The following is an 18251-nucleotide window of genomic DNA, read 5'->3' on the forward strand; positions in this document are numbered from 1 at the left end:
CACCGTTGACTACTATGCGTGGAAATACAGTATCTGCACCGAACTGTTGAGCTACGCCATTTACCTCTAACACCCTTTCCCGTGCCCGAGTCAGGGTGGGATCCTGTAGCTGAGCTGTCCCAAACGTGTCCCGGGACACTTCCAGCTCGGGAATTGATGGGGTCTCCTCGACCTCTCCTGCCAGCACCTCTAGGGGAGACCTATCGGGGTCACACTCTGTCCCTAGGTTGGACACCCCTGGTTCGTCGGGTACAGCGCCTGTAATAAATTTTACCGGGGGAGAGTGGATTTTGTTTTTCCACAGAGTCCAGAACAGGGGCAAGTCTCTTCCCAACACAGTCCCATAGGGAAGAGTTTTTACCACCCCCACCACATGTTTTATATCGCCACATGGCGTGGACAAACTACCTCCGCGGTTGGGTACTCTCGGAGGTCCCCATGGACACACACAACCCCGACTGTCCGTCCACTGGGGTTGTCTCCTGCCACCAGTGACCCATGCACCAAAGTCACTAGGCTCCCTGAGTCTAGGAGGGCCTCCGTGGGGTACCCATTAACCAGTACCTGGCACACTTGGGGTTCACTGTCCGAGGGGTCGGCACTCACAGTGCAGATGGTCAGGGCGTACATTGACCGGCGGTTATACCCGCAGTTTGTAGGTTAAAAATCCAGAGCTGGCTATGCGGAGACATATTATTTATTTAAGATAACCATATATACAAATAAATGTTGAACGTTTTTCGTCTTTTTCTCCATATGGGTCACTACTTAGCTGCTATCTCTGCAGTCTGACTTCTTTTAACTGTTTTTAATTAAAAAAAAATTGTTTATATTTATTGCTCAATAAAAATTGATTGTATTTGAACATCGGAGTTCTTTTGTTGGCTTTATAATACATATTTATTCCCATATACCAGTAGGACCTTTTATGGGTTACTTGATAGCATAGAGTTAGGTAGATACTTTTAAACCATTAAGTGATCATTGACAGTAGAAGGGTTTCTTACGGCCCAGATCTTGGCCTTAGAGGGCGCCTTACTTCGATGGAAAGTGTCAACAATATTGGGTTTGATGTTACGTAATATTTTAATTATCTATTTGTAGAAGCCAAGGTTTTCTTCTGATGATTCTTCCATGAAGGCCATATTTGTGCAGGTGTTTCTGAACATAAGAACAACATACCACATCTTCAGAGTCTGCTAAATTTTTCTGAAAGTCTTTTACAGTCAAGCAGGGGTTCTGATTTGCCTCTCTAGCAATCTTATGAGCAGCTCTCACTAAAGCTTGGTCTTCCAGACCTTATCTTGACCTCCAATGTTGCTGTTAACTGCCATTTCTTAATTATATTTTGAACTGAGGAAAGGGCAACTTAAAAATGCTTTGCTATCTTCTTGTAGCCTTCTCCTGCTTTTGTGGGCGTCCACCATTTTAATTTTCAGAGTGCTAGGCAGCTGCTTAGAGAACCCATGGCTATGTTTTTTTGGCACAAGATTTGAGGAGGCTGTGTTTTTATAAAGCTGGGAAATTTGCATGACCTAGCCTTTCCTAACGATGATAGTGAAAAAGCCTTAACTCTAGCAGGCTAATTAAGGTTTGAAACTTGGTCAAAGTTATGTGAGCACACAAATCTCCAAGGGTGCCCAAACTTTTGCATCGGCCCATTTTCCATTTTATAAATTGTAAAAAATTACTATATGTATATATAAGTGTGTCATCTTTAACTTTATCCCCTTTAGAGATCATTTCGTCTACAACTTGCTTAACTGTTCACAATAACAGCAATTTTGGGGGGCGTGGCCTGGACTCTGCCATGTAAAGTCACAGAATCATAGAATCATAGAATCATAGAATGGTAGAGTTGGAAGGGACCTCCTGGGTCATCTGGTCCAACCCCCTGCTCAAAGCAGGATTCACTAGATCATCTCAGACAGATGTCTGTCCAGCCTCTGTTTGAAGACGTCCATTGAAGGGGAACTCACCACCTCTCGTGGCAGCCTGTTCCACTCATTAATCACCCTAACTGTCAAAAAGTTTTTTCTAATATCTAATCTGTGTCTCCTCCCATTTAGTTTCATCCCATTGCTTCTAGTCTTTCCTTGTGCAAATGAGAATAAAGATGATCCTTCTACAATGTGACAGCCCTTGACATATTTGTAGACAGCTATTAAGTCTCCTCTCAGTCTTCTTTTTTGCAAGCTAAACATTCCCAAATCCTGCAACCGTTCCTCATAGGACATGGTTTGCAGACCAGTCACCATTCTGGTCGCTCTTCTCTGAACTTGCTCCAGTTTGTCTATGTCTTTTTTAAAATGTGGTGCCCAAAACTGTACACAGTATTCCAGATGAGGTCTGATCAAAGAGGAGTAAAGACCGATAATGACTTCACGTGATCTAGACTGTATGCTTCTGTTAATACATCCCAGAATTGTATTTGCCTTTTTTGCTGCTGCATCACACTGTTGACTCATGTTCAGTCTATGATCTATTAATATACCTAAGTCTTTTTCACATGTACTGTTGCTTAGCTCTATTCCTCCCATTCTGTATATGCTTTTTTCATTTTTATTGCCTAGATGTAGTACTTTGCATTTTTCCCTGTTAAAAACCATTCTTGAAGTCTTGAGCTCCCTGTAAAACTTCCTAAGAAGCTACTTTAAAGCTTCAAAAGAGGATTTTTTTGCTTTTATTTTACTTTGGGCTTATTGCTGCCCTTATTATGAACATTTTGAGCCCAAAAGGGCGAAGCTGTGTCCTGGGAAAGTCGAGTTATTTGTCTAGATCATCGCAAGCTATTCTGCAGAGGAGATCGGGACACCGGACTGCCTGAACCGTTGAACAAGCCCAAGAGGACACACAGGCTGTATGCATTCTGCATGCCAGTTCCTTTTGTGACAGGAACTGAATCAGACCAAGGTAATACAACTGGGACCCAGAGGATTGGATCATCAACACCACTAACTGGTCCGGAGACCCACAGATTTCGAGGTCATTAAACAGAAAGTCCGGGGAGATGTGAGTGTTGAACTTTAGGTACTGAGACAGTCTTCTTCCCCCCTCCCACATGCACATCCTTCGACTCTGCTGTTCCACAAGAGACATTGCGAACTACGCTGTATGCGCGCGCCGGAGCTGACACCAATCCCCAGATACCCTACTATCTGCTGAACATATATTGTGTTGTGCTTTTAAGGGGGGATAAGACACTGTGAACTGTTGAATCCCAAACAGCGGCTCTCCCTCCCTTCATCATATACTGTTTCATACATTTACATTTATTGAACGGAGGATTCGTAGAGGCAAGGGGAGAACTGTGATTTGCCTCCCTCCTGATTGTGAATGTGGATGTGGCTTCTCTGCACTGTGAAAGAAGATGCTCCTCTTTGCACCCTGCTGCCATATTTGATTTCAGAGCATAGGAACTGACACTGGCCTTTGTTTGCCGTTGCTAGGGGAGATGTCACAGTGGCGGTGACCCGGTCCGTGACCCAGGGTGGTCAATCAAAAGGGAAATATTTACAGGGGATTTATAGTTTTTATATATAGTTCGTGACACCACCTGTGGTATGCGGCTAAAGGGAGCCGCCGCTGCGGAGCTGGTCCTCTGGAGCTGGTGTGAATGCAGCAGAGTTGGTTTAGCTCTCCACAGGTAGAGCTTAGCACCAGGGCAGTGTAGATGTTGTAGGTGATGCTGGGCAGTATGGCGCAGGTGATGGCGCAGATAATGATTACAGAGACAGTAAGGTGCAGTCCTCAAGGTTTACTCATGGTTTCTTAGACTTCCAGTTACCAGTACTAGAGTAACTTCCCACGGCGTCCTGTGCTTACTCGGGGAGGGGTTCAGCAAACTCCCAGGTCTCTCCGGAGTACGTAACGGGACCCCCTTCTGTGTGTTCCTTCTGGCCGTCTCCCTGCACCTCACACCCAGTGTCTCAGGCCAGTGGCCACGGACCTTGTCGGGTGACGTCTTCTCTGTCCCCTGGGTCCTCTATGGCCACCTTTCTGGTGATTAGATGTGGCTTTGTGGCTGCAGTACCTGATATACTGCAGCCTCTGGATTCCTAGTTGAGGCTTAAAGAACTCTGCTAGTTTAGGGACCGGTTCCCTCTGTGCGACCTGACCCCTCCACCGCCTGGCAGATTCGGGCGTATGGGTGGCCTCCAGCACTACCCGTACCCCTGAGGTCCCTTCCACGTTCCTGGAGCCTTTCTCCTGCTCCTCTCTCTCTCTTCAGTCTTAGGCCTCTCTGGCTAGGCCCTCCTCCTCCTGAGCACCTCCTACAGAGCTCCTGCTCCTTCTACTTCTCCTTTCTGACTGATCTGAACTCCACTCCCAAGATGGCTTCCCTCTTTATACTATTCCTAACAAGTGCTCCCCTGATTTACTTCCTCCACCCACACCCACTACATGGTTCCCCCTACTTTGGTTCCCCCCACTCCAACCAGGGACAGGGCTCAGCAGGGAAGCGACGCATCTTGCCCCTCCTGCTGGTCTGGAGTAATGTAGTGTTGGATGCAGGTGTTAGGGTCCCTGGCAGTACTCCTTCCTTACCTGAGAGTGAGATACCACACCTCTGGGTGAGATGCAGTACCTCTGCGGCGACTGAAGCCGCAGGGGCGCCACATGAGCAGTAATGCTGAATCTTCTCCACTGGCTCCCCCCCCCTTATCACACTCTTGAGTCATACTGAGCACAGGAAAGACAGAGCTTTCTGGAGATTTCTCTGAGATGTATGCCATCTACCTTGTAAACTGTTTGTTTTGTGAAGCGTGACTCATCCTATGAGGGATATAAAGAGACCCCTTTTTTTTCCCCCATAAGAATATTAACATATTAAGTGTTTGCAGTCCTCTTTTTCCTCACCCTTGAAAGTGAAGTTGGAGTCACAGAAATATATATGTATTGTATTATTTGATCTTTAGAATTGCTACATCATTAATAGTGCTGCAATATTGTGATTTTCTATTACATACTTTTTCCATGCCTAACTCTCGTATCATTCTATTGTAACTAACTAACCCAATTTACTTCTATACATTCTACTACTGAAATTATATTAACGCTGGTCCCTATATAATTTCTACACTTTTAATTCATTGAAAGATTGTCATATCTAATCATTTCTTCACTATATCCCATTCTCTCACATCAACAATATGAGTACTGGGGGAGCTAAACCTAAAACCACTAAGGCTGTGTGCCCACGATGCCTTTTTTAAGCGTTTCTGCAGCGGTAGAAGGCCTGCCATGTTCCCCAATGATAATCTGCATGTGCTATGCACATGCTGCGGAAATTTCCGCTGCGGATTATCATTGTGGAAAAAAACGCAGCACTACCAATTATTTTGCGGGGGTGCTGCGTTTTCGCCGCCATTGACTTGCATTGGACCGCATGACATCCGCATCACTGTATATGTAGATGCGCATTCCATGCGTTCCAATGTGCGGATGGTACCCGGGTGTGGAGGAGAGGAGACTCTCCTCCGGACCCGGGTACCATAGAACCTGTGGAAAAAAAGAATAAAATAAAAAATAAATGTTATATTTACCTTCTGACGGCCCCCGCTGCGCTCGTCCTCCCATGCTGGCAGATTGTGATGGACTGAAGGACCTGCACTGACGTCATAGTCATGTGACGGGTCACGTGATGCTGACGTCGGCAGGTCCTTCAGTATACCGCGATGTGCCGGCAGTCAGGACGGAGCGAAGCAAGACTGCGGGGGCCATCAGAAGGTAAGTATAGATTTATTTTTTTTATTTTTTAACATTTTTAAGGTCACAGTATATAAATCCATGCCGTTTGCATGGATTTATATAGTGTGACCAAGTTGACAAGCACTTTCCAAGTGATGCTAAAATCTCTTGGAGAGCACTTGACAACCACCATGTGGAAATGCAAGTGAAGAACGCTTCACTTCCGCATGTCCCTGGCAGGAAAAACGCATGTACAATCCGCATGTACAATCCGCATGTACAATCCACATGTACAATCCACATGTACAATCCGCATGTGTTTTTTCTGCCAGGGAGATGCAGAAACGCTCAGGAAAAATCCGGAGCATTTCTGCATCTTGGGCACATAGCCTAACCCTAGCGTACCAAATCCTCTGATCCAGTTAAAAACAATAGTCAGAAAAATAAAAATTTAACACATCAGTCCCACTCCAAATCACATGAAAACCTCTCCAATATGACAAGCCCCTTAAAATCCAGATCACCTCTAAAAAGAGGTGAAACAACATCTAATTCCAACTTTAATTGCTCTTTTTTCATACAGTAGCGCCTTGAAAGAAGGTAAAAAAAAGACACTACTGCTAGTTTAATTACTAGATCTTTCTCGATATCTGACTTAAATAAAGGAAAAACTACACCCCTTCTGCTCAACACCACTTCTGTAGAGAAAATGGATCTTTTTTCCTCTACTAAAAGGAAAGGCCCCGAAGACTGGAGCACAAAAAATCCATCCTCTCAAGATGACTCAGATGATTTTTCTGAAGACTCATCACCAAAGTCCTGCAAAAAAAACGCATTAAAATAGATCATCTCTCGTCACAAAATCCTGAAGAGATCTGTATAGCTTTTACCAACTTTGAAAGTCTCCATACTTAAGAGAAATACGTCACTGAGAGTTACTTAATTGAAATCTTTAAAGGAATTAATGACAATCTTAGGGTATGTGCACACATGTTGTGTTTTGCTGCGTATTTGCTGCAGATTTTTATGTACATTTTCAGCTGCATCTGGCAGTACCAGCAAAGTCGATGAGAAACCAGAATTCACAGTTCCCACATGTTGCTTTTTGTTTGCTGCGTATTTTCAGTGATTAGAAAAACGCTGAAAAAAGTGACATGTCACTTCATTCAGCGTTTATTTTAACTTTTTTTCACCCATAGGAAGTATTGGGGGGATGAAAAACGTTACAAATGCACAGCAAAAACGCTACAAAAAATGCACCTGTGTATTTTGCTGGGTATTTGCAGCGTTTTTGATGGCAAAATAGAATGGGAGTCTTTTTTCTCACAGAACTTTAAGTGCATTACTAAATAGGGACAGAAGGACAGTGAAAAAAACGGTGCAAATACGCAGCAAAAAACGCAACAAAAAACGCAGCTAAACCTGCGTTTTTGACGCAGCTAATCTCCTGCCAGAGAAAAGTTATTAGCAGATTTAATGCAGATTTTGGTGCAGAAAACGTGCAGAAAAAAACACAACGTGTGTGCACATACCCTTAACCCCTTTACACCCCAAGGTGGTTTGCACGTTAATGAATAAGCCAATTTTTACAATTCTGACCACTGTCACTTTATGAGGTAATTACTCTGAAATGCTTCAACGGATCCCCCAGATTCTGAGATTGTTTTTTCGTGACCCATTGTACTTCATGATTGTGGTAAAATTTCTTCTTTTATTTGTAAATAAAATGGAAATTTGGCGAAAATTTTGCAATTTTCAAAATTTGAATTTTTATGCCCTGAAATCAGAGAGATATGTCACACAAAATAGTTAATAAATAACATTTCCCACATCTCTACTTTACATCAGCACAATTTTGGAACCAAATTTTTTTTTATTAGGGAGCTATAAGGGTTAAAAGTCGACCAGCGTTTTCTCATTTTTCCAACAAAATTTACAAAACCATTTTTTTAGGAACCACATCACATTTGAAGTCACTTTGAGGGGCCTTTATGACAGAAAATACCCAAAAGTGACAACATTCTAAAAACTGCACCCCTCAAGGTGCTCAAAACCACATTCAAGAACTTTATTAACCCTTCAGGTGCTTCACAGGAATTTTTGGAATGTGGAAGGAAAAAATAAACATTTAATTTTTTTCACAAAAATGTTACTTTAGACCCATTTTTTTTTATTTTCGCAGGGGTAACAGGAAAAAATGGACCCCAAAATTTGTTGTGCAATTTCCCCATAAGTTGGGAAAAACCACTGTTTGGGTGCATGGCAGTGTTCGGAAGGGAAAGAGCGCCATTTGACTTTTTGAATGTAAAATTTGCTTGAATAATTAGCCGATGTGCCCCTGATGTGCCTAAACAGTGGAAACCCCCCACAAGTGACACCATTTTGGAAACTAAACCCCTCAGGGAACTTATCTAGATGTGTGGTGAGCACCTTGAACCCCCAGGTGCTTCACAGAACTTTATAACATTGAGCCGTAAAAATAAAATGTTCACATTTTTGCAACAAAAATGTTTTTCAGCCTCCAATTTTGCATTTTCATGACAGTAACAGGAGAAATTGCACCATGCATTTTGTTGTGCAATTCCTCCTGAGCATGCCGATACCACATATGTGGGGGAAAACCACTATTTGGGCGCACTGCAGGGCTCGGAAGAGAAGGAGTGCCATTTGACTTTTTGAATGTAAAATTTGCTTGAATAATTAGCGGACGCCATGTTGCGTTTGGAGAGCCCCTGATGTGCCTAAACAGTGGAAACCCCCCACAAGTGACACCATTTTGGTAACTAAATCCCTCAGGGAACTTATCTAGATGTGTGGTGAGCACCCTGAAGCCCCAAGTGCTTTACAGAAGTTTATAACATGGAGCCGTAAAAATAAAAAAAATCAAACTTTTTCCACAAAAATGTTTTAGCTCCAATTTTTTTTTATTTTTACAAGGGTAAGAGGAGAAAACGGACCCCAAAAACTTTTGTGCAATTTCTCCTGAGTACGTCAATACCCCATATGTGGGGAAAATACAGTGTTTGGGTGCACGGCAGAGTTCAGAAGGGAAGGAGCACTGTGTGACTTTTTGAACACAAAATGGGCTGGAATCGAGAGCGGACGCCATGTCACGTTTGGAGAGCCCCTGATGTGCCTAAATAGTGGAAACCCCCCACAAGTGACCCCATTTTGGAAACTACACTCCTCAAGGATTTTATCAAGGGGTATAGTGAACATTTTGAACCCAGAGGTACAGCACAGTATTTGATAACATTAGGTCATCATATTGAATAAGTTGTCATTAGTCTTGAGCTCAAGTGCTCGCTACTTGAGTTTGCATCGGGTACTCGCCCGCATGTTTCACGGTTATTAGACACCCAAAAAAAACATGCGGGGATCGCTCGTGCATGGCAGGCAATCCCAGCAAGGTTTTTTTGCCCGCAAAGCATATGGGGAGGAGACTCGAGCATGTCACTTGAGCAGCCGCGATACTCAGTGCATACCCGAGCACCTAATGCAAACTCAAGTAGCGAGCACTTGCGCTCAACACTAGTCGCCATATCGTCATCTTTTTTTTTTTACTTTTGAAAAAAAGCCCAACCCTAACCCTAGCCCAACCCTACCCCAACCCCAACCCTAACTCTAACCCATCCCTAACCCTAGCCCAACCCTAACCCCCTAACCCTAGCACAACCCTAACCCTAGCACAACCCTAACCCTACAGTTTATTTTTTACGCCGTTCCTCGTGCAGTATAAGTGATTAGACGACTTTATTCTTTGGATCGGTGCGATTACAGCGATAGCAGATTCATATCGGATTTTTATGATTGACAGCAGTCACACACTAAAAGAGGCATTTTTTTGTAAAATCTAGTTCTTGCATCTCCATATTTTGAGAGCTATAATTTTTCCATATTTTGGCCGACAGAGTCATGTGACAGCTTTTTTTTTATGGGATGAGTTGACGTTTTTATTGGTGCCATTTTCAGGCATGTGACATTTTTGATCGCTTTCTATTCCGATTTTTGGGAGGCAGAATAAACAAAAAACAACAATTCAGGAATTGTTTTTTTTCAAATTTTTTTTATTCTGTTCCACATGTGGTAAAATTGATAAGGTAGCTTTATTATTCGGGTCAGTACGTTTACAGCGGTACCACATTTATATAGTTTTTCTATGTTTTGGCGCTTTTACACAAAAGCTATTTTATAGAAAAAAATATTTATTTTTTTTGCATCGCTTTATTCTGAGAGCTGTAACTTTTTTATCTGTCGGCTGATGGAGGTGTATGGTGGCTTGTTTTTTGTGGTACAAGATGATGTTTTCAGCGGTACCATTTTTATTTATATTCGTCTTTTTGATCACGTGTTATTCCATTTTTTGCTTGGCGGTATGATGATAAAGCATTGTTTTTTGCTTTCGTTTTTTTTTTACCGTGTTCACTGAAGGGGCTAACTAGTGGGACAGTTTTATAGGTCAGGTCGTTCCGGACGTGGCAATGCCAAATATGTGTACTTTTATTGTTTTGGGGTTTTTTTTCACAATAATATTTATTGATGGGTACATTATATTTTTATTTTTGGTGGATTATTTTTTTTATTCTTTTTTTAATATTTTTTTTATTTTTTTTTTTCATTTTTTAACACTTTTTTTTACTTTAATTCTTTGTCCCACTATGGGACTTTCACTTTTTTTATTCTGATCTGTATAGCATAGGGATGGAGCACCATCCCTGTGCTATACAGGCTGTCACTGCTGCAGATACAGAAGATACTTTGATCATGCACTGCGCATGACCAAAGTATCTTCCTGATGTCTGGTGACCCGAATGTTGTCATGATGACATCGGGTCATCATGGCAACATCCGGGAAGCCGTGGCAGACAGCGTTGGACGCCGGCAGGAGAAGTGAGTATCACGATCACCTCCCCTTGCCACTGCAATGCTTCGATCGCAGCATTGCCGGGGTTAATGTGCAGGCGCAATCGCCTTGACGTGCTATTCCGTACCTGGCTCTTAAGTCCCAGGGCGCAGGTACGTATTAGTACGCCTCAGGCTTTTAAGGGGTTAAACTAGGTTTTGAAAAACAGTTACAATTTCTTCACTCTAATTTTGATGTTTTCAACAAAAAATTTGAGGATAACGATAAAAGGATTACTATAGTTGAAAAAAAACCTGAAACCCTCACAAAACAAAACCAAGATATCCACATGTAAATACATAATCTAAAAACTAAATTAGCTGACTTAGAAGACCATAGTTGCCGTAATAATCTAAAACTTTGCGGAATCCCAAAAAACATTACCCAAAATTACCTATCCGAATATGCTAAATCTCTCTTCAAAAAAGCTATTCCATCTTTGTCTGATTTGGACTTAGATATTGATAGAATCCATCGACTTCCACGACCTCCATCTACCCCCCCGGATGAACCAAGAGACACCATTGTTCGAATACATTTTTATAACACAAAAGAAAGAATCTAAAATTATATTAAAGAAAAAGGATCCTTCCCAGAACCCTACAGCCAAATTAAAATTTTCTCAGACTTATCTAAAACAACTATTGAAGCCCATAAATCATTCAAAAATGTAACTTCTACTCTCAGAGACATGGGTATCCCATATAGATGGAGTTTTCCCATGAAACTACTGATGCTCCTCAAAGGGAAAACTATTCCTATTCTCAAGCCGGAAGAAGGATTAAACTTTATTTCCTATCTTAAAGAGGATCCAAACCTCAAAACCAAACGCTGAGCAAAAAGCATAATGGTACTGGTTCTTCTCTTGTCATATCTAGAGATCTCAACCTTTACCCAATAACCCTTACCTCCTCTTTGTCTTTTATATCTTCTCTTAGACCAATAGGAATCGTTAAAAGTGTATAGAATATAATTAAGTATATTATTGTTGCTTTGTTTCTTCTTGAACCTCTTAAAAATATTAAGGTTGCTTTACAGTGACCTCATCCACAATTCCCCCCCAAGATGGAAGAGAACCCACTGGAAGTTGGGTTCCTGCAGGAGGACTCTTAGTAGCTAGTGTTGAGCGAGCACTAAAATGCTCGGGTGCTCGAAGCTTGGGCCGAGCTCGCCGTGATACTCGGGTGCTCGACCCGAGCAACGAGCCCAATGTTAGTCTATGGGAGACTCGAGCATTTTTGCGCTGGCACCCCCTTAAGTCTTTTAAAAGCCTAACAAGTGCCCAAAACGATAGTGACAGTGCTCAAATGACATGGGGACAGCATGGGGATCGCCCCAGGAAGCATTTCTGACCCCCAGGTCACTGCTGTCAACAACGTGGTCAGAGGTATTAAGCCACTTTTACGGGCTCACAATAAAGCATTCAAAAACGAAAGTGACACTTTTTTCCTGTGAAATATGTTAAGGAACATCCTTTCCAGGGAAAAGACTTGTGTATAAGTTAAAATAAATGACCAAAAACAAAAATACTCCTCCACACCTTCGGCTATGTTCACAAGTAGCATTTTTTATTCGTTTTTGCACTTTTGTATTGCTTTCAACTATGACAAATGCATTCACCGGGAAATGTAATTTTAACATTTTACAACCTTATCTGGCCATGTGCTGTGTGACACATGCATAAAGTGCTGAAAAGACATGGGAACAGCATGGGGAAGACCCCTGGAAGCATCTCTGACTCCCAGGTCACTGTCTAAAAGTGTGCCCATCATAAGTGATCCTTGCCGCATCAGAAGATGCAGACTTGCAACTATCCCCATGCAAGTTCTAGTTCCAGGGCAGTGTTCAATTGTACCTCCCCCATTCCTTGCAATACAAGCGCAAGTATGCAGCCTGCCACCCACCCACCCCCAGATTGCAATTCCATACTGCTAGCTTGCACTTGAAATGGGGCCTTTTAGTTTTAAGGAGGCCGAAGCTGGCCACTACCTCATGGCTGCTTCGGCAGCGAGGTATCCATACTCAGTCCCCAGCCGCCCCTATTTGTCCTGGTGTGCCTTATACATAAGATTAAGCGCGTATACCAAAACATTACCTGTGCCCTCCCCAGTGCATTTAGTGGGAAGGAGAGCCTATTCCGCTGTAGTGTGTGCATGCCAAACCCCTGTTCATGGTACATGCGAAGATGCCTCCCACCTTGCACCTGTCGTTGCAGACTTGCAACTATCCCCATTCAAGTCCTTGTCCCAGGGCAGTGTTCAATTGTACCTCTCCCATTCCTTGCAATGCAAGCGCAAGTATGCAGCCTGCCACCCACCCACCCCCAGGCTGCAATACCATACTGCTTGCTTGCTTGAACTTTAAATTGGGCCTTTTAGGCATGTGGAGGCGGAATCTGGCCACCACGCCATGGCTGTGTCGGCGGCCTGGTATCCATACTCAGTCCCCAGCCGCCTGGTGGCCGGGTGTCCCCTCTTGCTCCCCAGCCTCCAGGGGGTGGCCGGGTGTCCATACTCGGTCCCCAGCCACCCCTATTTGTCCCGGTAACCTTTCCCACACTTTTCTTAGCCTGGCCTGCTTTAGGGCAGCATTGGCCGAGCCCACCGGCCTATCAGACTCCTCCGGTGGGCCCTGGCTTCTCCATCAGGGGAGTTGAGAGTGCCAAGGTGAGGAGCATGATGAGGATGATAGAAGTTAGCATCTGCTTTGTTTTGTTGTAATGCAAGTGCATGTATTTAGTAGCGGCTAGGCCTGAGGTGGTCAGCGTTTTGGCGCATATCCTACCTCCTCCGAGGATTGCTGGATGTTTTCCTGCTACTATCCAAGTTCTATGACTCCCATTAAAACAAAGCTTCAGGTGATTAATGATGGATGAGGTAGTGGCAAAGGAGAAAGAGCAGGAGGAACAGGGACCATTCACATCAATATCAGGCCAGTCAACCAGATATGTCTTGTAGGATATGTTTCTGTAACAAAAGGAGCGGTTCGGTTACACAGTTATAGGGCATACAGTGAGTGCAATGCCTACCAAAAATTTTGAGGCACTCCAATGCCCCTTGGAAATGACATGGAGGTCAGAGGGCGTTAACTAAACCTTTTTTTCCATTTATAGCAACTGGGTCTCCTGTGCACTGTTGGCCTAAGCAGTGAATGGAAGGCTTTCCAAAAATTATGAGGAACTGCAATGCCCCTTACAAGAGCCATGTGTGGCACCCCAGGGGTCTGGTCACCACAGTAATAGAGATATTATGTTGGAGAGCAAGTGGGAGGTTTCCTGGTCAGGATCCCTTAAACATGCAACATCCTCCTGCCCCAGTCCTGGGAGGGGAGAATACTGCCCTTATAAACTGGATCTGGGGCGGGGTTGAGTGAGTCAGAGAATAGAGAACAGCCAGAGTCAGAGTGAGAGCAAGGGAAAGTAACAGCAAGGAGCTCTGTAGGACCTAGGAGCTAAAGATCAGGGGCTGGAAGCTGAGCAGAGTTCGCCCTGGCAAAAGACAATAGGAACCGGACACAGGAGTCTGAGGCTGTGAGGACTTATATATCCAGCAGCAGAAACCAGCCGGCAGGGGATTCAGGTCCTCTGGCCATAGAAGCCCGGAGGCTCAGTCACAAGCAAGGGACCAGCACCGCCGTCATGGAGCGGAGGCTAACAGAAGGCCCCAAGTCACCAGCCATATGGGTGAGCACTACACGGTACACTCAGGGACGTGGGCTACTTCTACCCGCTTACAGCAAGGTAGCCAGGAAGAGTGCAGACAGACGGGGAGGCCTACAACTCCACCTGGCCAGGGGAACTCCTGCTTGCTCACAGACTGACCAGGTCTCTTATGCTAGCCAGTACTCCCGGGAGGGTCTACCTTATAATCATCAGTAAAGACCCTGAACTGCACTGCAAAGACTCTGAGTCATTCCTGCTGCGCTCGTGCACCATCACCCCCATCATCCACACTCACTGCCCTGAGGCTATACTCCTCCCGTGGGGAGTTATCCCATTCTCTGCTGCGCACACAACACCAGCCTCAGCGGTCTGCCTCGCAGCGGTGGTACTCCCTGACCGCAATCCACGGGTGGCGCAGTCGGACAATTAACCTCAAAACCTAAGAAAGACTGCCACTGGTTTGACCAGCCTGAGCCACGGGACCGGGTCACCGCCACGGAGACTACAGACCCCAGAGACCCGGCACCGGGTATCCCACACACGTGTACACACGGCCCAGGGGGCGCGTCACATGCAGTACAGCATATTACAAACATAAGTCCCATTATTGGGGAGTGGGTCTCCCATAGTATTTGCTTATGCCTTGCAAGAAAAAGCTGCCAAAAATTAGGATGGAGCAACTTGCAATGCCCCTTACAAGAGCCATGCAGTACAGCATATTACAAACATAAGTCCCATTATTGGGGAGTGGGTCTCCCATAGTATTTGCTTATGCCTTGCAAGCAAAAGCTGCCAAAAATTAGGACGGAGCAACTTGCAATGCCCCTTACAAGAGCCATGCAGTACAGCATATTACAAACATAAGTCCCATTATTGGGGTGTGGGTCTCCCATAGTATTTGCTTATGCCTTGCAAGCAAAAGCTGCCAAAAATTAGGACGGAGCAACTTGCAATGCCCCTTACAAGAGCCATGCAGTACAACATATTACAAACATAAGTCCCATTATTGGGGAGTGGGTCTCCCATAGTATTTGCTTATGCCTTGCAAGCAAAAGCTGCCAAAAATTAGGACGGAGCAACTTGCAATGCCCCTTACAAGAGCCATGCAGTACAGCATATTACAAACATAAGTCCCATTATTGGGTAGTGGGTCTCCCATAGTATTTGCTTATGCCTTGCAAGCAAAAGCTGCCAAAAATTAGGACAGATCAACTTGCAATGCCCCTTACAAGAGCCATGCAGTACAGCATATTACAAACATAAGTCCCATTATTGGGGAGTGGGTCTCCCATAGTATTTGCTTATGCCTTGAAAGCAAAAGCTGCCAAAAATTAGGACGGAGCAACTTGCAATGCCCCTTACAAGAGCCATGCAGTACAGCATATTACAAACATAAGTCCCATTATTGGGGTGTGGGTCTCCTATAGTATTTGCTTATGCCTTGCAAGCAAAAGCTGCCAAAAATTAGGATGGAGCAACTTGCAATGCCCCTTACAAGAGCCATGCAGTACAGCATATTACAAACATAAGTCCCATTATTGGGGAGTGGGTCTCCAATAGTATTTGCTTATGCCTTGCAAGCAAAAGCTGCCAAAAATTAGGACGGAGCAACTTGCAATGCCCCTTACAAGAGCCATGCAGTACAGCATATTACAAACATAAGTCCCATTATTGGGGAGTGGGTGTCCCATAGTATTTGCTTATGCCTTGCAAGAAAAAGCTGCCAAAAATAAGGACGGAGGAACTTGCAATGCTGGCACCCTGGTGGTATAGTGGTGGTGAAGGCTGAGGATAAGGAGAAGAAGATAAAACAGCCGAAACGAGGAAGCATATACCCATGAGTGGGTGTGAAGCGGTGCATGTGAATACACCTCCCGAAATAACACAGTGGATTTGACTTTATGTTACTCTGCTGTCATTTGGTGGTGATGAGAATTCTGGCCCAATCCAGCCCTTGTTCATTTTGATAAGGGTCAGCTTGTCAGCATTGTCAGTTGACAGGCGAGTGCGCTTATCAGTTATAATTCCCCCAGCGGCACTAAAAACAAGCTCCGATAACACGCTAGCGGCAGGGCAGGCCAGGACCTCCAAGGCGTACAGAGCGAGTTCATTCCAAGTGTCCAGCTTGGATACCCAATAATTAAAAGGCACAGAGGAATCACGGAGGACGCTGGTACGGTCGGCAAGGTACTCCCTCACCATCTTTTGAAACTTTCCACTCCTTGTGAGAGTACCCCGCGCCTCAGGGCCTGTAAGCTGGGCGGGTGTCAGAAAACTGTCCCAGAACGTTGACAGTGTTCCCCTGCCTCTGCTGGATTGGAGTTGCATCTCTCTCGCCTGTACGCCTTGGTTGGGCAACGAACTGTGACCTCTGCCGCTAGCGTGTTCAGATGGGAATTTTTTTAAGAGTTCTGCAGCAAGGGCCTTCTGGTACTGCCCCATTTTTGTAGACCTCTCCACCTCAGGAATAAGAGAGTGAAAGTTCTCCTTGTAGCGGGGGTCTACAAGTGTCACCAACCAGTAATGACCGTCACCCAACATTTTGACAACGCGAGGGTCACGGTTAAGGCAGCGTAACAAAGTCAGCCATGCGTGCCAGACTGGTAACGGGCAAGATTTCCGTGTCCTCACCAAGATGACGACTGACCATGCTCTCCTCCTCCTCCTCCTCTTCCTCCTCCCCCCTGTCCTCAGGCCACCCACGCTGAACCGACGGTATGACACTTGTACAGGTACTACCGTCTACAACGCATGATAGCAGCTCCTGTTCTTCCTCCTCCTCCTCCTCTCCCTCATTGTCCCCCAATGCACGTTGGGATGAGATGAGGCTGGGCTGTGTGTAATCGCCCGCTACGGCTTCTTGATCCATCTCATCATACTCTGGCTGCAATGCCTCCTCTTTAATTCTCTGCAGAGAGCGTTGCAAAAGACAGACAAGTGGGATGCTGACACTAATGATGGCGTCATCGCCACTCACCATCTTGGTGGCCTCCTCAAAGTTTGTCAGGATGGTACATATGTCAGACATCCAGGTCCACTCCTGAGGTCTTATGTGTGGAGTCTGACGTGAATATCGATGGCCTTGTTGCAGCTGGTACTCCACAACTGCTCTCTTCTGCTCACAAATCCTTTGCAACATGTGGAGGGTAGAGTTCCAACGTGTGGGGACATCACACACCAGTCGGTGTGCCGGAAGCTGCAAACGCTGCTGCAACACAGCAAGGGCGGCGGAAGCTGTAGCCGACTTGCGAAAATGAGCTGACAGGCGGCGTACTTTCACGGGCAGATCTGGCAACTCGGGGTACGATTTAAGAAACCGCTGAACCACGAGGTTAAGCACATGAGCCAGGCATGGTACGTGTGTGATCTCACCTCGCCTCAGAGCCGCCACCAGGTTACGGCCCTTGTCACACACGACCATGCCGGGATGTAGGTTCAGCGGTCTCAGCCACAGATCTGCCTGCTCTTTCACAGCTGTCCACAACTCACAAGCAGTGTGAGGTTATGAGTTTCAGCACAGCCTGTTGCCGCTTGGCGGAGGCAGTACTGCAATGCTTCCAGCTTGTAACTGATGTGGTGATTTCTGAGATGGAGGCTGAACATGAGGAGGAGGATGCGCAGGAGCAGTACACTGTGGGGGCAACTCTGACTGACATAGGGCCCGCAATCCTCGGTGTGGGGAGGATGTGTTCCGTCCCAAGGTCCGACTGGGTCCCGACTTCCACTATGTTTACCCAGTGTGCCGTCAGAGAGATGTACCGTCCCTGGCCACAAGCACTTGTCCACGTGTCCGTTGTCAGGTGGACTCTCCCAGTAACTGCGTTGTTGAGGGCACGGCAGATGCTTTGGGACACGTGCTTGTGTAGTGCGGGGATGGCACACCGGGCAAAATAGTGTCGGCTGGGGACCGAGTACCGAGGGACGGCCACTGCCATAAGATTGCGGAAGGATTCCGTCTCCACCAGCCTAAAAGGCAGCATTTCCAACACAAGCAGT

General features: G+C 45.3%; 1 protein-coding gene across 1 annotated transcript in view; it reads left to right on the forward strand.

Moving 5' to 3' along the window:
* The window catches only part of LOC141271406 (uncharacterized), a 128220-nt gene that overhangs the window by 88333 nt on the left and 21636 nt on the right, over positions 1-18251 (forward strand). Inside the window, exon 26 of the mRNA XM_073681492.1 lies at positions 17521-17525. Coding sequence (XP_073537593.1) covers positions 17521-17525 — 5 coding nt within the window. The remainder of the gene's footprint in view (positions 1-17520; positions 17526-18251) is intronic.

This window comes from Phyllobates terribilis, unplaced genomic scaffold (genome assembly GCF_046119375.1).
Source record: "Phyllobates terribilis strain yellow unplaced genomic scaffold, ASM4611937v1 Scaffold_5__5_contigs__length_657084704, whole genome shotgun sequence".
Lineage (NCBI taxonomy): Eukaryota > Metazoa > Chordata > Amphibia > Anura > Dendrobatidae > Phyllobates > Phyllobates terribilis.